This window comes from Notothenia rossii (assembly GCF_949606895.1).
Source record: "Notothenia rossii genome assembly, chromosome: 6".
Lineage (NCBI taxonomy): Eukaryota > Metazoa > Chordata > Actinopteri > Perciformes > Nototheniidae > Notothenia > Notothenia rossii.
This window is the reverse complement of record NC_136909.1, coordinates 16,066,885-16,089,398: the sequence shown is the minus strand read 5'-3', so window position 1 is coordinate 16,089,398 and position 22,514 is coordinate 16,066,885. Positions and strand designations below refer to the sequence as shown.

The 22,514-nt window shown below is 42.0% G+C and overlaps 1 protein-coding gene across 1 annotated transcript; it reads left to right on the top strand.

Annotated features, from left to right (window-relative positions):
• The first annotated feature begins 9,004 nt into the window (after positions 1-9,004).
• Positions 9,005-21,313, top strand: lrrc75ba (leucine rich repeat containing 75Ba). The gene is made up of 4 exons (XM_079688084.1): positions 9,005-9,643; positions 12,398-12,526; positions 13,411-13,523; positions 19,045-21,313. The coding sequence occupies exons 1-4, from the start codon at positions 9,359-9,361 to the stop codon at positions 19,652-19,654; spliced, it is 1,137 nt and encodes a 378-aa protein (XP_079544210.1). The 5' UTR covers positions 9,005-9,358; the 3' UTR covers positions 19,655-21,313.
• The last annotated feature ends 1,201 nt before the right edge of the window (positions 21,314-22,514 follow it).

Sequence of the window (22,514 nt, the reverse complement as noted above, 5' to 3'; positions counted from 1 at the left end):
GGAAGACAAGGCAGGCCAAGTGTATGCAATACAGTTCAACACAAGGTAATTCAAAATGCTTTACAACATATACAAAAATATAAAATCAGTAAAAGCATTGCGATATTGTGTGACAGACATTAAATACATTTAAAGCAGTAATTAAAAAGTCCAGAAAATGAATAAAAATAAAACAGACTGTGGGGTCTGAGTGCTTTTTAAACCAGCAGTAGTATAACTAAATTCTCTGACAGACAGGATGCCATTGTAAGACCTCAGAAATGGAGTGGACTTGAGCAGCACTTTTTATCTTCAGTAGACGAGTCAAATGAATACTGCCTACTGCCATAGATATTAACATTACTACCCAGCAACACGTTGAAGTTGACAATTGGACAAATAAACAATTTCACCCTTGTGCCTTTACGCACAGCTATTATCAGCAGTAAATCAAGTAAACGGTGAGAGAAAACGGGACGAAAAAGCACCGTCGTCTTATTATCCACCGTCACAACAAAACCTAAAGAAAACCTATGCTGAAGAAGTGATGAGTCGTAACGTCTCATCAGCTGAATATTAGGAGTGATCAAATTTGGATCTGCTATGTCTGGAGATACATAGCCAAGAGGCTTGGCATTCAGAATGCCCTCCATCTTCTGTAAGTACAGTCTGGAGCCCAGTTTTGCTCACGTCTGCCCCTGTAGTACAACTCTGAGAACAACATCACGGGAGAACTCGGTGTATTAAAGCAAAACGTGATCTGCTCCCTGGCTCCCCAAATGAAGTTGGTCAGATGGGAGCTCAAAGAGTTTGCCTCTTTTGGCAATGAAGCGCCGACGAGACATCAGAAAGGCGTTGGCGTCAAGACTTTCTAGGAGGTCGAAGTGCAGGCATTTGTAGAGTATGCCCCATCGCTTCTCTGTCGGCCTTCTAATCTTAACAGGGAAGGGACCAAAACAGTCTACGCCGCTTGAGTAAAAAGGTGTCTTACACAGACGTCGACAAGCCGAAGGAAAGTCTGCCATCTTGGGTACAGAAGGCGTGGCTGGCACTGCATGCAGGTATTCTGATACCTCTTTATTGCTTCCCTCCCCGCAGGATCTAAAACCTGTGACGCAGTTCAGCCAGCACCCTCTCTGGGCCAGGATGAAGGAGCATCTCATTGAAGTACTGGATGATAAGCTTAGTCAAAGGATGTTTGGGATCTAACCAGACGGATGAATGGAATCTGACTTCAGCCGCTCAGCTCTTCGCAATCTTCCTCCAGCTCTGATAAGTCTTGTCTCCCTACTGTATCATACTCAATAGACAGAGAGCCCAAACTACTGTTGCTTGGTAGGGAATGATCAGACCTTAGGGCTTTGACCTCATACTGTATGGGAATGACTCCAACTGCGCCTGCTGTAGAAGGAGATTCTCTAATTTGATGTAGTTAGTAGGCGGCTTCATCAGGTGAGCTAGAGCTGAGATCGACCGCCCCATGTAGGTAGTTGATATCAGGGAGTCAAAAAGATGGGCTGACAGTCACGTGTCCACAGAAAGCTGACTTTCGCCATCCTCTAGTTCTGGATGGGCTGCAGGGCTGGTCGGCCATTGGTTTTTGGAGTGACCGAGAACTCAGGGCCTTGGCGTCAGCGATGTAGCCCAGACAGTTCCTTCCAGGTCTTGCTGATGTCATGTAACGGGTTGTTCACTGTATTTATCCACCGTTACAAACAAAACCGAAAGTAAACATATTGCCGGCACGTAGGCACGGCTTCACGGTTGACATCACTCACATGTAACGGACCAAATCACTGCGAGCATTAATGATTGAAACATATATCATCAACAAACAGACTTATCAGCTTAAAATGTAAAACATGTGGGCTTTCTAACATCTTCTAGGTGCTTGAACTGGACCAATAGTTGTAAATATTTGTAAATGTGTGTGTCCTTTGCATAGCCGTTAACTTAATTAGTTGTTTTCCATCATATATCATCATATCATAGCCAGTGGAGGCATGTAGATGTTAAAGAGAAGAGGCCCCAGGATGGAGCTTTGAGGAACCCCACATGTCATATTTGTTCTCTCAGATGTTTAGTTACTTATATAAACAACTTCTTTCCTGTCCTTTAAGTAGGATTCAAACCAGTTTAAAAGTGTTCCAGAAGGTCCGACCTGGTTTTCCAGTCTGTCTAGTAATGTGTTGTGGTCAACAGTGTCAAATGCAGTGCTAAGATTTAATAATACTATCACTGAGATCCTGCCACTGTCAGTGTTTAAGTGGATGTCATAGAAGACCTTAGGAAGAGCAGTCTCAGTGCTGCGGTGCGGTCTACGATTTGTGTATCCCGCATGTGATTTTCTCCAAAAATGTAATGGGTTCTTCTTTAGCCAATGCTACACCCTTTCACCATGATAAAAGACAATTGGGCCAGTACTGCTGACAACCAGTCAGACAAACCAAATCAAAAAACCTAAAGCCCAAAAAACAACAATCATATTTTTTTGTCAGAAAGGGAGAACCGGAGGTCGACTTACCTTCGCTGGAGGCTATTGGTGAAAAACAAGGGAGAAGAAAGAGTTGGCTAACTAAGTGTGTTTCAACGGTAATGACAGGGTGTTTACCATGACCAGCTTCACTCATTGGTGATGATGTGAACATGATGTGTCATCTGAGATCACGTGTCACAATGGATAATAAGCATGTGCTTTATTTGCACATGTTTATGAAATGTTTAGACAGAAAAACATGCAGATAGAAAGTTATAGAGGACCTGGAGAGAAAGTATGGAGGAAGATTGGGTATTGGAGGGTAAAGGCCATGAAAGCTTTCTTCTGTAACTTATACATGTACTGTACATGGGGTACACAAGCAATGACGCAATAAGGTATTGTGTGTTTTAGGGTATAAGGGGTTACATTGATAAAACAAAAAATGAACAGATGTCACCCTTTTTCAAATTAAAGATGCCTCCCTTTCCTCACTTTGAAGTGAAAATCTTGAGTTTTTCTTCCACTTGCCTATAACTTCCATTTCACTCTGATATCTATCTTGCAGGCTACGCCAACATGAAGGTGAGAGTGATTCGTTTACAAATGCCGGCAGCCTTCATTCCGACTCGGGGCTGTGTGTGATTGGCTCAGCCGGCGTTGCCATGCTCAGTGGCCGTGTCACAGTCTATTTGGCTTATTCTGCAGGCGTCCTCAGAGCAATTGAGATGCCAGAGCCTTCTCCCGGCAGCGCAGGTCCAAGCTAACTGGCAGAGACAGGAGCTTCTCAATAGCACATACCCTTCTGTGCTGCCTCAGCTAATCCAGTGTGCACTCCTGTGGCCCACTCCTAAAAAGCACTGTCAAAGGAGCCTGTGGGCTGCTGCTGTGTACAAATCTAATCACTACTATCCTGTTCTGGATCTTCCAGGTTCAGAGTCGCCCCAAGGAGGAGAGTTTATCTAATGGACAGACCTGACTCATAGCGGAAGACAGCAATTATATATCTGTCTATTGCAGATCACAAAAGCCTTCCTTCAGCCTTTGTGCGCACGTCACTGTCACTGCAAGAGGGTTGCTTTATGAAATATCAGCTGGAGCTTGTTCATATGTTTGTCTCTCAGCTAGAGGTTTCATTTTGACTTTGCTAGGAGGGATGCAGTCCTACCCACCAGTCCTCCTTCACATTATTTTCTCACAATAAAGGAGAAGGATTGTACTCAGCAGCAAATCAAATCACATGCTGCTGTTGTTCCTCAGTAACAGGTGAAACGCAGCATTCAGAAACACATACAGTGGAGAGATGGCCAAGGTTGGAAAAGGAGGTGATATCATGTGTTGTTAATGGTAGGTGCACTTCTTTGATTATAGGGAGTCACAGACTGTGTATGAACTACAAGATGTAAATTCAGCATATTTTTCTTAGCAATGAAGGACAGATTTATTTTTAGATACCCGGTTGTGAAAAACATATCTTATATCCCTGTGGTACCTCAAACTTGTTTGCATGTGAACCCTTCAAATTCAAGTTGTTTGCACATGATTGTTGAGATCAGATCATTATTTAGTGCAACATTGTTTTACACCCTAATTGCATCTGCTTTCCTTTTGATGTTCTGCATGATTTGAAAGGCCATGAACATTTTATTTTAGTTTCTGCTGTTGTCATTTTGGTTCCTTATATGTTGGTACTTCATAACCTGACACTTGCTTTTTGTTTCCTTATCCTGTAAATGAAGTATTCAAGGGCTAGGGACTCTCAAGAGATGTACCTTAAAAAGAAAGGTCAAAATTGTAATATTCTTACCTGAGTCTCTAGTTTAGTTCATCTCCAATACGGGTGAATTATTAAGCTCCTATAATACAACTTAATAACATCTTTCATCAAATCATGTTTCCTCCTAAATGTCTACATTTGTTTTTAAACCCCAAACCTCTAGTTTGTAGCACAGGTTTTCTGATAAAAGATAAGATGTTTTCTCCCTCCAGAACAACAGGATTGTTTACAGCTTTTTTTACAGACTCAGTAATGCACTGAGTAGTGCATCTGTAAAAGCGGTGCATCCCCTTAAGCATCTCAAAAACGCCAGACACTTTACACTATCCAGTGGTTATAGATCATAACAAATGTTTGACATGAAGAAATATAATGATTTCAGAATGCATAAAGCAGGAAGGACAATTATGCTTAGCATGTGTTGTTAAATTAGTTATTTTTTCAGCATTGCTTGGAGAGTCAAAGCTTTGGCAAACAAATTAGTAGCATTGGGCTGATATATTGGGTTGTACATTTAATTAAAGGCACCATGAAAATCATGAGTACAACCTCTAGGAAAATAAGCAGGCTGAGTCCGGGGAGGATATAGGGCAGCCAGGGATAATATTTATTAGACAGCATCAACCGCCCTGCTCCACTAAACAAGGGCACGTCTAGATCGGGTTTAAGTCAAATCAGGACAAAAGTCCTAAAGGCGAGATGTATAAATGAGTTTTTCAAATAAATGAAAAAAATCACAATCACAAACCTCATCCTAATAAGATTGGGTCACATGAAGAAGAAACGCTGCAGATGTAGGTGTGCTTTAACACATACTTTTTTATTCTGGTAAAGCATGAAGAGTAATGGGAGTTGCAAAGACAAGAGCCTGCAGGCCCCTGACCACAGTATTCTGTTGTTTTACAAGGGTCCCCTATCAATCACAAATATCTTTTTGATACTGATTCATGTGAGATTAACATACATGAATGCTGCTCTGAGAAAAACTTTGATTAAGTAGAGTTCTGACAGGTGCATCTTACAGCTGGTGCAATGGCTGACAACAGGATTGCCAGAAAAAGAAATAATTAATATGTGCACAAGGCCAATGGCAATGCATACTTGATCAACAGGAGTAAAAAGCTAATCATTCCTATCAAACAACCTCAAGACTCAAACTCATTCTGACTGTTTTGTATTTCTAATTATTTCATGGACATGGTTCGTGACAGGAAGGACATGCACATAGTTTATGCCACATGCTGATAAATGTGTGTAATATTATAATAGCTATTACACACATTTTATAACAGTACATGCTATACATAGTGGACAATATGGACTTTTTTTGGCAATTTCGGTATCAGCAAGCCTAGTTTGATAAGGCAAGCCTAGTTTACCTGGACCGCCGATTAAAGTGTGTAAGGGAACATTTTGAATTGTCTTTTTCAAGGAATGAGCTCAAAAGGAGCTGAGATAGCAAGGAGATATCGGGAACGTCGTGATACTGACCCGGACAGCAGAAGAAAGTACCTTTAGAAAGAGAGGGACAAAAGGAAAAAAGACAGAGAGACTGGAACGAAGAAGGGTGTCAATGAGCTTAGTGAGAGAGCGAAGAGGGCAAAAAGAAAGAAATGGAGAGAGGCAAAAAGTCAAGCCAGAGACAGGGCCAGTGCTTTGCTACAGTCAGACGCCACCAGACTCCCCTGCAGCTCCTGAAAATCAGCCTGAGCCAGGGCTTTCCAGGTTAGATCATTGGAAGTTTAGCTGATGACTTATTAGAAAGTTTAGATTTATTTGAAGGACAATTATTAACTATTTATTTCCCCATAAAACGACATATTGATAACTAACTCATTAAAATCTTACTAAAAATCCATATATAATAATATACAAATATTTTGTGTTTCAGGCAACAGTGTCTAGGGGCAAGTGCTCGAAGAAGGTCGAAGAGGAAACTGAAAGATCAGATCAAAATATTGGAGGCACAGCTCGCAAAAGAGAAAACTAAAACTGAGAAATATAAGAAGAGGCTCCATAGGGCCAAGAAAGGAAGTTCGTCTATATCACCACGTTCAAAAGTCAATGTTTTGTTGGGACGTAAAAAAGTGAATTCATCAAAAGAGCCCTTATTTTCCATACATCCCTGATTGAAGATATTAAAAGAAAATATGAAAATGCAAAAACAAACAGAGAGAAGCAGTGATGAGTGGAAACATTCAGAAGAAGTACAAGCTCCAAAAGCATGCACAGACTGCTTTTGGCTACTCTAACAAGAGAGCAAAGTATCTTACCTACCATGGTCAGTCGAAATGAGTTGAGGAAGAACGTTACATCGTTTTTTCTTCGAGATGATGTTAGTCGAATGACGACTGGCCGCAAACAAACAGTCACACTGCTGAAGAAAAGGATGCAGAGGAGGTTGCTTATGGATACAAGGAAGAACTTGCATAGGAAGTTTCTCTCTGAGCACATTGGCCAGGTGTCATACACCTCCTTTTGCCGTCTCAGACCCTTTTGGGTGGTAACCCCCTCTTCCTCTGACCGTGACACATGTCTCTGCAAAAAACATGAGAACTTGCAATTCATGGCCAATGCCTTGCAGAGCCAAGGGTTGCTGTCCTCAAGAAACATCGAGGAAATGTCTGAAGCAACCATGTGTGACCCGAAAGCCAAGGTCTGTGCTTACGGTGAGTGCAGTGAATGCCTCCTAACTTGTCACCTGATGCTGAAAATTCCTGGGGAAGAGAACATTCGTGTATCTCAGTGGATGACAGAGAAGATCACGAAGGATGAGAAGGTGTCAACAATCACAGTGAAAAGGGAGATAACAACAACGCAGCACGACCTTAACACAGATTTCCAGGAGAGGCTTCTCCATTTTAACCGCCATGTCTTCAACATTAAATGGCAGTTTAATGCCTAAAGGGAGCTCAGGAGGAGCCTGAAGCACAACGAGTCCCTTTTGCATAGATTTTAGCAAAAATTACTCATGCAAGTACAGCCAAGAAATACAATCTGTGCATTTTGGAGGCTCACACCAGCAGGCCAGTCTGCACACTGGAGTGCTCTACACCGCTGGTGGAAAAGCGCCGCACACCTTCTGCTCCATATCACCCTCCAGAAGACACGACCCTGTGGCCATCTGGGCCCACCTTGATCCAATTCTGAAGGTAGTGAGAGAACGACACCCTCAAGTCAGCAGACTTCATTTTTTCAGCGATGGGCCTGCAACGCAGTATCGACAAAAGGGACATTTCTTCTACCTCTCAACTGAACCATACAAGTATGGCTTCAAATAAATAACGTGGAATTTCTTTGAGGCTAGTCATGGGAAGGGGGCACCAGACGGTGTTGGTGTGGCCCTCAAGAGGTCAGCAGGAGACATCCCTGATGCCCAGAGCCTGTACTGTATGACAAGCTGAAAATCCTGGACACATCTGTTGAGTTGTTCTTCGTCCCAGAGAGGGATATTGAATCAAAGACTCAGATAAAAGCTATAGTCCGCTATCCAATTCACCCCATAGTCCTTCTCCCTCGGTTTCAGGTCCCTGTCCCCCCTCTCCCGTCCAGATTACAGACTAGCTTTGTCAAATCTGATCCTTTCATGTGTTGTGGTTAAATAAAGTGTATTAATGTTTGATTCCCTCCCCCCCTCTCACTATAGGTACCTGCAATAGCTGCGGTAAAAGGCACTCTAAGAATCCACCAAGCTATCAGTCTGACACCCGGCCAGATGAAATACAGAGACATTTCATGCTTGTGTAAAAGGGAGGAAGGTGTATTGGACTGCCCCTGCTTTAAACTTCAAGAGGTCACTCTAGCTGATGTTCCTGTTTCATCTGATGAGTCCCCAGCAAGTGGAAAGGCATCAGATAACCCTAGGAGACCAGCAATGATTGAGGTGAATCACATTGGAGAGTGGTGCGTCGTTAATTACGACAATGAAGCATACCCAGGTTTAATCATGGATGCAGAAGGGCACAGTGTGAAAGTTAAGTGTATGCACCGCAATGGCATAAACAACTACCTTACAGTACACTTGATCCTGAGTCCTGTCAGTTAAAGTGTTTCATAGTTAGCTTAGCATCAACCTAGCACTGAAATGTATGGATGTTATGTGACAGTATTTCTGAGAAAAGGTCAGCTGAAATGGTGGCATAGTTGCCACTGCTTTACGTGTCGACAGCATGTTTGAACGTATTTGCAGCATTAAATGTGGCTGTTAACAACACCTGAATTTAAATCTGCAACCTCTTTTTGTGACAGATTTTTTCATTAAATTATAATTCTTCTGAATGATATTCCTATTGACAGCTAGTTTCTATGTGAACATTATGAGATGGACAGCCAGAGAGAATACATGAAAAACAGTTATGAAATACTATATGACAAAACAAGAATACAGTTTAAAAGGGGAGTGATTTGTAAAATATCCATAAAGAAAAATATGTTACAGTTCTGTTTCATATGGGTGTTGAAAGATGTATCCATAGATCTCTTAATTTTGTTCTCAAAGTGCACCAGATTGATGATTTTAACTTCAATATTTAAAAACAATTCTTCCCGGAGGAACATGCCCCCGGACCCCCCTAGAGGAGGTTAGGTCCACGGTGTTTACATGCTTATTTATACAATATGTGTGCTTATGCTAACATCATAAGACAAAAGTTGGTCCCGTGTTGTGTGTAGTGAGTAACGCGCTAGAGTGAGGGTGTCCCACGAGCCAAAGCTCGCTTAGGGCTCCCAAAGGTCTAGGGCCGGCCCTGTGGAGGAGAGACTCGTAGTGTAGTGGGCACCAGATGATGCGATTGGTCGGAAGCTCCACGTTACTGAAATCTAAACAGCAGTGTGAAGCAGGCACGGCCGGAGGATGAAGACACCGGAGCATCCTCAGCATCTGAGCCTGATAGCCCGCGGTGGAGGTAAAAAATAAAAAAATTGTGTAGCGGTTGCATGGGAGAGAAGTGATCAATTAGACTGTCGAGGGATAGTGTTTGCACCGGATCCAGACAGCTACGCAGCGCCAGACAACACGACGCTGTTCTCTACCATCCAAACACAGAGGCTGATCATGGGTTTATCCTCTTTGTAATATCGTCTGAGCTGCGACACACACCGCCTGCATCTGTAGCGACAACAACACCATGGGTTCCAGACTGAGCAGGCAGAGCAGCCTGGACAATGAGAATTTCTCCAAAAAGAGACGCAAGCTTCAGGAAAGCACCGGAGAGAGCGACAGGGTCAGCCGAGGCGGCGGGGGGGACTTTCTGTTTGCACTGATGCTGAAATCAGACAAACTGCCCGGGATGCTGCGGAGGACAAACCACAGCCCGTACATCAGGCGTGTGGCGTGGATCAAAGAGATCCAGAAGCTGCTCCGTGACCGCAGGATAGAGCAGGCAACTGACGTGCTCAAATTACTGAGGAAGGTAAGTGGAAACTGCACGTAGCCTGGCCTGAGTGCAGGAAAGTCAGACCTGTTTACATTCTGCACTACTGCTTTCAGCCTGCTTTGATGCGCACACAGCCATACATTCTGAAAACATCCCAGAGGCCAGAGCAACATATGGAGAACAAGCAGGAGCTGCTTGTGTGTTTTGAATGCACTGTCGTGATTTCCTCTGAATCTTGTAGTGCCACGCTTAACCCCCTCTGAACCCTTGACATCTGACCTAAAACCTCACCCCACCTCCAGGTGAGCCTACTGTACTGTACTTCGTCCACTTAATGGACAGAAGCATTTCTGTATAGAAAGTAGGCCACTGGCAGAGCATTGAACCAGTGACACGTTTGTTTTCAGACAGCTCTGACTCACCACACACTCTCACTGTGTGTGGACCAGTCTATGGTGTGGACGTGCTCCGTGTTGACATTTCATTTGACAGAACTACTAACACTATAAAAGAGGAAATGGTCACACAGTGTCATTACATTATTCCAAATGTCCTTTTCTTTGGATGGGTTATGGTAATATATGGATATAGATTCTACACACACAAATGTAACCATCCCCCTCCTCTTCACAAGCCTCCCTACATATGTCCATATTTCATGGAATACGGACAGTCTCGCCTCCCCTCAGGCTGTTTCTCCGGCTCCCATTAGAGAGACCTGCCCCCTCCATCCCTCTCCGCTCCTAATGTGTCTCTCTGTAATGGCCTGTGCTCAAGCATTAACAATGTGAGCCCTGGAGTCCTGTGTTTCAGGATACACAATATTATTCTTCCCCAAAAGGTTTTATTAACTCTATAAAAAAAAGGTCAGAGAAATGAAAATGTACACCGCTTTATTGAAGTCTGTGTTGTGCACACCTCTTTGGTGATGTGATAACCTGTAAACCAAGGATTACTAACGATTTATGTTTGCTTGTTAGCTGATGAAAACATATACACCCCATATACCAAAAACAACAAAGCTGTTTTTATTGTTTTTCAAAAAGCTTTTGTTGCAGTAAATAAGATGCAGTCTTCACTTGGCCGTGACAATACTAACAAGCAGGCATTGTTGTTGTTATGACCAGGAATATGTTAAGTCCAGCTCCTGAATAAAGGATGTTACATCTCAATCAAAGGCCTGTTTTCAAAGGCTTTTCTCACCTGCTGTGGGATATCATTAAAAACAATGTGTAGGTGCATGGAAGATGTAGCAGCAGCCTTGGAAATCTAATTAGTTTGCCTACCCTCAAGGCCCCCTCTTTCTTTCAGCTGTCAGCAAATCCAGCGTTAATTACTGTGAAGCCATGACACAAGAGAGAGTGGAACGTCCTTAGTCAAGACGAGGAGATAACCTGGTCGGCCTATAGGCTTCATAACAGCCATGTCACAGGGGATATGTGCTCTAAATGAGCTACACTTTCATTATATAAGCCTTTATATATACTTGCAACATTGTAGGCAGATATCTGAAAGATTTTCTTCTGTGAATTCAAAAGGAGTTTGTGGCAGATTTAATTGGTGAGTGTAACAGTGAGCCCCGCTCTAGATGTGAAAAAGATCTGAGGTCTGCTGCAGATATGAGGATTCATGGCTTCCCGCTGCACTTGCACATTACAATTGATCGTGTCTAAACTCAGAGGGGAGACATTTTTAAACCTTGTTTTTCAGAAGGGCAGAAGCAGCTTGGGTTCCGTCTGTGTTTACGGTTGCCCTTGTTAAGAGGGGAGCCAGTAATGTGAAGCTGCCAGCCTCCCACTCAAACTGTCTATTACAATCAATGCCGATTGTGTCGGAGAGCAAGGAAATGTGTGCGTGCGTGTGCAGGTGTGTGCACACAGTATGTGGCTTACTTCTCTCATTAAAGGTGCACGGCTGCACAAGAGCTCCGCATATAGATTCCCTCGTAAGACCTGGATGGTGGATGTGTTGATGAAGTGTGTTTTTGCATTTCAGTACACACAGTTGTCTCACCGCATTTAAAAGGTCATCTGAAATTTATTTTGTATTCCAGCTGTTGTGATTTCTATTTATTATTCCATAGCCTTTTGGATTCCTCGTAATTATGAGTAAGCTTACATGATGATGATCGCTGTCTCTTTTGACCTCTTTGCAGATATAATCACATTCACTCAACATCTTACATCAAATTGTGCCAATGCCATATTCCTATGAAGTAAAAAGGATTATAAACCAAGAAAAATAAATGGGATGTGTTTAGAGAAATATATTTGTGTTAAAAAATAACATACGGTACTGAATTTCATGTATTTTAGATGTTTCTTCTTGATGGCTTGTATACAAGGATATCCTCATCTCATAGTAAGTCAGGCATATTTCTGGAGCTGATATCACAAATAACCAAAATCTACAAGGTTTTCAAGGAGTTGTGTGTTTCTGCAGACTGTACGTGCTGTGGCATGCCTGGAAACGTGTGGCTTAGTGCCAAGATGTTGTGCCAAAACACAGCTTTTCCTGTGACGCCCTCCAGATCTCACTTTCCTTCAGTAGATGAGAAATCTCCTCTCGTTTGTAATGAATATTTAAAACAAAACACTTCTTTTATCTTTCCATTTCCACTTCACATTGCCCTTGACACAGCTGTGCCCTGCTTCCAATACTAATGCATTTTTTTCCCTCAGGTCGAAAGTCACATGTTTAGATAGCTGATTGAAATTATGGCACAATGTTTTTGTTTACAATTCCATTTTGGTGTGATTGTGATACATCCCATCTTGTCTGCTTTGCTAGGATCTTGGTTTGGAAGGCACCTCACTCAACGACATCTTATACAAAAATGCGGCCTTCCTCAACCTGGTGGACCCCATCTCACACGAGCTGCTGCTCAGCCTGGCTCGAGAGATGCAATGTCCTAAGAAGGTGAGCTTGCTTTACTCCTCCTTTCTTTGAACCATGCAGCGAATATCCACTGAGATCCAGTTTGATGTTAGTATTCTGCAAAAGCATTCTCCTAAAACATAATCCAATAATGGTTTCCTTTTGTTAAGTACTAAGTTCTCAAGATCAATGGAAATCCAATCTGAGGATGTCATCGACTCAAGTTTCAACAGACGGATGAAAGAAATCCTTAAGACATGTGCTTCTTATGAGCTGTAGAAATAGGAAAAGTGGTTTTTAATATGAATCATAGATTTGCATAGTGGTTACATTGTCTTTCAATGCAATTTCATGTAACTACTGTATGTCTTGAGATCTAAAACCTCATTGAAATGGATTTGCTACTTAATATTTGCTATATTTACATAAGGAAAAGGAATCAAATGAAATAGCTTTAACTAAATAAATATGCTGGGTTGTACGGAAGGAAGTCATAGCTCATCCGTGAATACTTGATTCTTTTTAAATGAAGCTCATGGCCCCCAGCAGCCACAACATGGCTAATAAACTGAAATTGAAAGTGTTTCCCGGTGACTGCGTTGCATCTCACCTCTCCTGTGCACTTCCTGTGTCTTTTCCCCCACCGATGCACACTGCATGTGATTAGATTTTTCTTGCTCCAGCTAAGCAGCCTAATTGTGTTTTGTTCAGGAGTAGCTCAACGTATCACAAATGCTAACAAATATCCTACACTGTTGATAAGGTTGGTAAATGTTATAAGATGTAGGAAACTTAAAGCCAAGATAATGTGAGATGATAATTTCTCTTGGAACACACAGGCAGAACATCTGTTATAAAATCTGCTGCGTCACTACTTTTGGTCCTGCTTGTCATTATTAATATGACCTCTCTGCTCTGTGCTACAGGATGCAGACACCATAAAGTCTTCAGATAAGATTTGCAGACAGCTGATCTACCACCTGACCCCGCACTCAAAGTGGCTGAGGCAGACCATGTCCAGACGGAAATCCCAGGCCTGGTAAGCCCTTCTGTCCTGAAGTCCAGTCTGTAATAAATCTGCAGCTCCGTACTACAGAGAGCAGGGCTGTAGAGGTTTCCATCTTTGTAGCTGACATTGAGCTAGGACGGCGCTGGCCACAGGCTGACCTGATGGGAACTCCGTAGTAACCACAGCTGTCAATCATCTTTCTCTTTTAAGTGCCGAGGTCCGTGTTAGCGTTTTCTACTGCCTTCTCCCTCTCCAAAAGCGGCACAGCTACAAATCAGTCCATCTGCTCGCCGAAAAAAAGCAGGGATGTAATAATGTTATAATACATCGTCTTGATGAAAGACTGAATTGCTTTTTATGTGTAAATGATGAATAGAGAATTGGCTTGTGTACAAATAGGATCTTTTTTGTGTGCTCAGGTGTTTATTAGTAATCCTCTTCATAAGCCCTACAGTCATTCTTGCTCATGTAATTGCTTATTCAACAGCTGGCTAGACTCTGCAAATAATGAATTCATTTTCCGATGGTGAAAATAACCCCAGCATCGAGACGGCGACAATGGGAACACAGTGAGATGAGACAGGTTCATTATGAGTCAGTCAGAGGTATCAACACGCAGTATCAGAGGAAAGGGAAAAGACGTATTCGAAGGATCAGACCCTTCACCGTGGAGCTGCACAGGCAGGGCTTTGTTGTGCTCGTGGATGTTTAATGCGCCCCAGAAAAGGAAATACACAAGATTTAACTGACAGTATCTCCGAAAAATGTGCAGAAACATTTGAACGTTAAATTCCTAGAAAAGGAGCGTCTTTACTTAGTCATGGTGTTTTCCTAAAGCTGCAGAGAGAGAGAGACTGTCTGACACTAACTGAGACAGCAGAAGCAACATGAATCATTGAAACAAAAATCCACCCTTAAAACAGAATATTAACACAGTAGATGCTGTGAGCCCGACAGCTTCGTCTGCTGCAGTGTTCACACACAAATGCCTGTCAGATACAAAGACATGAGACAAGGGCAGGCTGACACTTTCTTTGGATAGACAACTCAATTTCTCAAGATACTTTTTTGTATTGTCTTTTATAGGTAATTATTTAAATTCTGGCACAAATATGTTCTGCATACACAGTTTGCAAGTTGATATTAAAAACATGTGTTGAGCTCACTTACTGTAGTGTAGACTAATGACTTTGGGGGTTGTTTAATGTCACATGTAAAATAGGATCAATCCCAATCTCATGGTTCTATGTGAATATGAAGGGAAAGCCTGCTGTGGGCTAGTCTATCTTAAAAGGAATACAGGAGAAATTAGCCTTGCTCTGTCCAAAGGTACCACAATCTAAAGCTCTTTAAATCGGAAATATTATATCTCATGTAAAATATTTTCAATCAGCCAGAGCTAGCATTTCCCCTCTGTAACCATTTGATATGCTAAGCTAAGCTACATTTCTCCTGGCTTCATAGACATGAGAGTAGCATCCATCTTTTCATCTAACTTTCTGCATTAGATAAGTTAAGTGTATTTCCCAATATTATGATATAGTCCCTCATCAAATAAGAATAAAAGTGTCCAAATTCAAAATGAAGGAACGTTATAGACATTGTTTAAGGGTGGATTTTCCTTCTCTTTAACTTGCTTCTTTGTTCAGCTGCAGGCAAACTGCCCTCATCTGTGCAAAAATGCAGCAATCTCACCTCTGAGAGGTCTCTCTGTACCCAGGGGAAACAGAGAGGGCTCAGTCCATTTTAATGCCACCGGATTGTTCATCCCTTCATTATCCAGCATTAGCCCTGCACACCGGTCTGTCCAATTGGTGTACACACATTTCTGACTGAAATGCCACACTGAATTATTGTCTGAATCGCAATAATCCTTTTAATCTATCTAACTAGTTTATTTTGCTTTTGCTAGAAATGTTTTTCTTCCTTTTTTCCCCCATTTAATAAGATCTTGACCACCAGCTTGATAGAAGCAGTGACCTGAAAAATGCTGCAAAGGCGCTCCAACCTTACGGGTAATTTTGTGTGAGCGTAAAACACTTTAGTGACCTTTTTCTTTCAATTTTCACACCGCAATCTTCCTGTTCCATCAGCCTTGTTTGACCTCTCATTCACTCTGTTCTTTTGTTACCTTAATTCTCAGAAAGAACAGAAACTACCATTCTGCTGCCGCTGGCTTTATAGTTTTCAAATCTCTTATCTTCATTGCCAGCATCATAACATTTCTGTTTTTACACCTGATCTCATATTCACCATGAAACCTTACATTGTGCATTGTAGCATAGTATACCTGTTAAAGATTGCCATGGGACCCATCAGTCATTATTACTGAGTGATTCAGCTTCAGTATGCCAGGAAAATACACAATAAGATACGGAAAGGGCAAAGCATCTCCTCAGCTTGGGTTTTGACCAAAACATCCATCAAACTAAAAGAATTGGGGGGTAGTATCTTTGTGCAGGATATGCTTTTATTGATATGGACTGTTAGCTGTGAGGTTGGATTCCCGCACCGTGAAGGACAATGCCATAGTGTGTGTCTGTGTGTGCCTGCTCCTTTATCGTCTTGTGAATATAACGCATCAGAATTGAAAATATAAATGAAATGTCAGTGAGCAGATGTGATTCGGCTGCTCATCTTGTGTCTCTCTGTGCAGTTTCAGCCATCAGGGGGCCGGTATGAATTATAGAACAAAGCCAAACTGTATATGACTCTGCAGAAAACAAAACGGAAGAGCAATTCAAAAATAGCCAGAGGGAGAGCGAGGAGAAAATGAACTCGTGTGAAATACTTCAAAGTTCAAATAAAATGTTTTTTTTTTAACAGATGCCTCTTGTTAACATGTACTTATGTTTTTATTTTTATGTTTTTATCTTTTATTTTTTTTAGCATATTGTTTATTATATTATAACTTAGTATTTTTTTTAACGCATTTAAGATATGCAACACTAAGCTGTCTGTGGCTCTTTCCTGCTGTGACGCTGCACATCTTTCCTCTGTGGGACTAATAAAGGTATTCTGATTCTAAACAGATTTGAAACATTATGTTCTCCTTTTTATAAATAGCAATTCACCTCATCTCAGTTATAGCATCAGCTAACCCTCCAGACATGAATATTAATGTTAATAAATATGAACAGCGTTTCCATTTACGCAGACTGAATTCGAATGCTGCCTCATTATATTAAATCAATGACACACGGAGACTGATGAGCCACATGTGAAGACGAGGGACACACTGTGCTTCATCACTCTTTAAGTGGTAATTAACAGAAGGCTTCTTTATACAATGTCAATTTAATTGATTACTTAACAGATACTTAATTGTTATATATTAGACTTGATTGTGCATGTAAATTGATGAACCACCAACATTGACTAACATTGGAGCCATTTTTGGACTAAGGCTAGCTTCAATTATTTATTTGTATTTTTTATAAGCTGGAAAAGGTTAGGTTTGTTTAAAAAACAAAGGAAATGCATCGATTCAATACTGTGGTGCATATAGGGATTATTTCTTTCTGCCTGCTGCTTTGGACATCTCCTAGGCAACATGCGACGAAAGTGATTTGTTCCTAGTCGAGGAAAAAAGCACACCTCTGAATGATTGCTTTTTTAATCTCTTTTAATCGCTTACCTCCAAACAAGTTCTGTCATTTAAACTGAACCCTAGTGACAGTGTTCTCGAGGGCATGGAGACGACAGAAAGCTGTCTGCTGGAAGTTATCAGCGACAGCTTTGTTTTCTGTCACATTGATCTGGAGGAAGGATGAAAGAGGCTTCCGGAGAGGACGACTCAGACATCCATTTTTACCTGAGCTCCAATGGCTGAGTCTGTCTGACAAAGGAAGGAGTTGTGTGATCAAAACCTATTCACACCTGCAGAGGAGCCTCAGCGGCCATTAGGACTTTTGTTACTCTGTAAAAAATGAGGGATTTGTTATATAAAGAGGGCAGACAATAGAGAGTGGGAGGACTGGGGCTCACAAGACTTTGAAAAGATACGGCAGATAAATGACTTGATCTCATAGAGTTTGTGCTCAACCGATGATTAGACTCCCTCATTGTCTGGCTTCATGAGTGGGTTTTATACTCGGTTTTTTTCCCTGTTTTGCAAATGACTAATGCTCCAAAGCCTCTTCTCATCAACCCATCAACTACTTCTCAAATGAAGCAGTAAATGCCGCTCAGGGCACATCCATTTTCAGTACCAAAAAACACTCTAAAACATGACAAGTGCCACGCGCCGAGATGAATGTCAGAGTAAGTCACTGGGCGCCGTAGGATGTTATAATTCATTCTGACACTGAGTCAGTGTTACGGGCCTCTTCAGAAACAGCTCAAGTTAGACATATTGCATTCTCTCGGGGACAGGAGAGTGGCTGACTGGAAACAAAAGGGCAAAGAAGTGTGTAAATAATGCACACATCCTTTCAGCAGCAATGTGAAGAGATAACTACAGAAAGGTATCAATTGTGTTCACATTGAGCCTCAAGTCCTGCTTGTATTACACGATATCCTGAAGAGCTTTGTGGTTTCAAAGTTGTGTGATGTGAGATCCAAAACAAACAGATTGAAAACAGGTTGAAACCAACACCACCCCTTATTTTAATTGAAAATGTATGTATTAATTGTTTAAAGTTCAGGCACTGTACTTGATGTTGATGGGCCGACATGCCAGCGGAAAAAACAATACACTCAGCACATTTATTAATGCAACTTGGTCACGCAAAGTTATTTTAGGATGCATACTTGTCGTGTGTTGTTGTGTTTCATGTGTGTGTTGTCTCAAATGCAGAACCAAAGACACATTTCAATGATATGCAAATCTAGTGGACAATAAAGTCATCTGAAATAAAAGAGAACAGCCTTGTAGGAGAAACCTTTGCCCTTTAAAGGTTTTAGTAACAATTGCACCTGGAAAACAACATATTTCAAGCAAGCAAGAGAAAAAGCGTTCAAACACTATATTAGGGAAATACTTCTTGCATCTGCACTTCAGATACAAACAAAACATATTTCCCCCCAAATTTCACCAAATGTTTTCTTCAGGTTTTTCTCAGTAGCTTTCAAAAATGCATTATAGCAACCATGGCTTCTTTGCTGGAGATAAAAGCATAATCCTAAGCACTCATTTCCAAAACGTTCCTTTCCAGTCTTATAAATAAACGGGACAAGTAACTTCAATTCAAGTTTTATCTTTCTCTAAATCACATCATAGTTTATCTTTAAAGCAGCACTCTGTCCTGGCCCTGTGCTGTACGGAGCTCTGTGCTCCCGGCCGTCAGAGTTTTGGGCTCAAGCTGTTGGCTCATTCGGATGTTTTGGCTCTTCTGTTTACACAAGTAAATCCCCATGCTGGAGTCTCTACGGCAGCCTTCCGCTCCATGCCAGCCCTGTCACCCCTCCTTTATACAGCACAGGAAACACAACATCAAACCAGGGCCTTGTTCCCCAGTTACATCCTTTCACCCTCCAGCCAATTCTTAAACTAGTTTCTGTATTTCCATCTAAGTAATCCAACTATCTTTCTCTTCTTTGTCACTAACAGTCTCAAGACAACCCTGCAGAAAAAGCTCTCCGGGGACTGCGTCGACCTGTCAGGCATCCCCCTGTCCACCCGCGACGTCCGCCAGGTCTTGTTCTACCTCCAAAACAACCGAGACAGCGTGGTGGCTGTGGACATCAGCTTCACCGACCTCCAGGACGACAACCTGAAGATTCTCCTGCCTCTGCTCGCCGTGCTGCCCAAACTCAGCACCCTGGCTCTGAACGGTAACCGCCTCACCCTGGTCATCCTCAAAGACCTCACAGAGATGCTCAAAGACCCCAAGATGTTCTCCAGCCTGGCCTGGATCGACCTCGGCAACAACGTGGACATTTTCACCATGCCGCAGCCGCTGCTGGTGGCGTTGCGTCGGCGCTGCAGCCTCAAGAGCAGCCTTCCGACTATCTACGAGTACACAGAGGGGCAACCCTACTGCTACCACCTGGAGACCTCCATCGAGGAGCCCAGCCACTACGAGGAGGAGGAGGAGGAGGAGGAGGAGGAGGTGGAAGTGGAAGTGGAAGACGAGGATGACAAATTTGAGCTGGAGCAGTGGAGTTTAGGGGAAAAGCAGCTCTCCAAAGACTTCACCATCCACTACTGTGAGAGGTGATCGGGCTTTCCCACTTCGAGGCTCTTTCAACGGGGGTCGAAATGCGTCCCACAGCACTCTGTTACCTCCTTTGCCCTCTTGCCCTCACACCACGAGCCCTGTCACCCTTCGAGGCACGAGGGCGACATGTGCCCACATTGTGAACTTCTCGTCCCGACACAGCTACCAAGCTATCCCTAACCATCTCTGACTTAACGCACACAAGAAGAAAGTGACGACGGTGGACTTACTGTGTTGGTGGATGGTGCTCTTGGGAACGAGGTGCGGTTTCATTGGAGGGGGGCTGGAAGAGTTAATGAAACGGTGCTCTCTCTCTCTCTCTCCCTCTCTCTCCCTCTCTCTCCCTCTCTCTTTCTCTCGTTCTCTCCCTGATAGTGAGGAGCCAATCCCAAGGAGATTTAGTTCAGTTGGTTGTATGGATGAGCAGCATCCCGGCGGTGGCTAAAAGTGGAGCTGGAGTTAGTTTGGAAACAGAGGGTCCCTGTGGGTTCTCTACCAGGACTGAGGCTATCTCTGGCAGGCAGAGCCTAGCTCCACATTGTGTGTTCTCTGTTAATCTCTCAACAAAAGCTATGACACAAGTTCAACAGACTATACAGCCGACGACCCGTCACGTGACGCCAGCAAAACTGCTATGTCAAGACTTTTCGCGTATTCCCCCCCTTTCCAAATGTCCACTTGTGAATACCCACGCAGCCCTTGTGTAGATGTAAATGAGGGCACAAAACATGGTTCTCTTGTGTTTACACGGGCTATTTTTGTGCACTTTTGGTGAACAAAGCAATCTTAGAAGACAACAGGTAGGATAGCTGTCACTGCTTGTTTTTATACTAGCCTAAATGCTGATATTGGTCTCACTGAGCTGATGTAGCTATCACCACAGTGTTTTCAGTGCGTTTATGACACCACAGCCAAGTGTTTATGTGGGCCAGCTCGTTTGAGCAGTGCTGTTGGTCCTACTGCCGTTTGTCTCTTCAAATATGTAGTCATTTCCATTTATTGACACCGTACTTCAGTGGCTCTGCGTTTCTTATGAGACACAAGCATGACTGTTAAATATCGGTTATAGTCCGTCTACAGTAGCGCATAATGATGAAGTTAGACTGACTGAAAGCACTTTAAGGATACTTTTTTCTTTATATTTCTGTTTCTCCATAGCATAACCTCTGTGTGCATTGTTTGTATGTACGAAGCTGAACGCAAAACCTCTTTTAAGGGTGAAATGATGACCAAATGGCTATTGATTGTTAGAATGATCATAGAAAAATCACCAGATATATAATAAATGTTTAAGTGTGTGTTATATGTGTGTGTAACAGTAAAATGTCTGATTACTGATGTAATTATTTGTGTCGTTGTTTTAGTGTTTCGTCTTTTGTCTGACTCTGTAATTATAATAATGACTCTTAATATGAAACTGACCTCCAGCTGTAAGCTTGCAGAGCAAACAAAAAAAGGGACGTGGCTGATGGGATTACACAATAAAACATGAAATAGATCAGTAAATGCAGAGAACTTTCAAATCGAATGTGAAATTTGAATGATGGAAAGCACTGTCCACTTTGTTTAGTATTTTATGTTCCCGTGTGTCAAACTCTTCTTGTAGCCTGTGTGTTCTTGTCTCATGCCAAACACTCACTGCCAATAAAAGAACCAATCTCAACTCAGAAGTCTGGATTTGATTCATTTTGCAGATCTCCACAGTGTAAAAAGAGTGAATTGAAGTAACTGGGTCACAAGCAGAACCTGCAGCTACTGAAAGAAACTGAGGGTTTATTTTATGGAGATTAGTCTGCAAATAGATGAATAAAAGAAAAGGCTCAAAGCATGCTGACGTAGGACGTTATTTAGTTGTTTGTGAGCCAGAAGGTCATATGTGTGCTGTCATTGCCAGAACGTAATTTAGTACATTTAAGTACACTTCAAGTACTATACTTTAGTAAACATTGGAGGTATTTGTAATGGAGAATTTTTACTTTTTTATTTTATACTTCTACTGCACTTCATTGTGGAGGAAAAGGGTGTAGTGTAGCTCTAATACCTTCATTTGATTTAGTTACCAGATACTTTGCAGATGTGGAATATTAATAAAACATGTACATCAAATAATACATTATTATCTATAATTAAAGGTTAATATACCAGGCAGTATATATATATATATATATTAATTCAAATAAACCCTGTCTTTACCAATTTAAACACAAGGTGATGAACACATTAATGCATCACTTATAACAGAATCATTTAATACATGGTTCTTTAATAGGCCATTCTACAAAACGACTACTTTTAGTTTTGGTACATTTTGATCCTAATGCTTTTGCATAAAATACTTGTACTTGTTACAGAGTATATGTACTGCTAATCTTTAAGGGCCATTTCTGAATACTTTCTCCACCACTGTGTGCTGTCAACAAAAGGGCTGCCTCTGTGCCAGGGAAAGGCAGTGCGGTCATCTACCCGTAATGCTCTCCTGGCTACCTTTTGTTTCTGCTGTCAGTCATGGTAATGTGACATTTGCTACAGGTGGCTCCTATAAGGTCAGAGCACAGTGTGACTGTCACACCCCCTGAGGTCCAAATACCATGTGAGAGGGCACGAAGCACACCCTTAAAAATAACCCGGATCACATCTGACCTTCTCCTTCAGGGTTGATATGTTCCCGAGATGTTGAAGGAAATAAGAAAAACGGAAATATATTTATTTCACTTTAATGTGTGAATTGAAGGCATTCCCTATATGTGCCTTTGTACAGAGTGTTGGAGCTATATATTATTTAAAAGTTTAACATTTGTTTTCTTGTTGTTTCTGTGTATAGGAAATGTTCTATTATTTAGTGATGTTATTGTAGTTAGTT

Coding starts and splice junctions, on each gene's coding strand:
- lrrc75ba (XM_079688084.1), top strand. CDS start 9,359: ATGGGTTCCAGACTGAGCAGGCAGAGCAGCCTGGACAATGAGAATTTC. Junction 9,644..12,397: donor TGCTCAAATTACTGAGGAAG/GTAAGTGGAAAC, acceptor CTGCTTTGCTAG/GATCTTGGTTTGGAAGGCAC. Junction 13,524..19,044: donor AGACGGAAATCCCAGGCCTG/GTAAGCCCTTCT, acceptor TGTCACTAACAG/TCTCAAGACAACCCTGCAGA.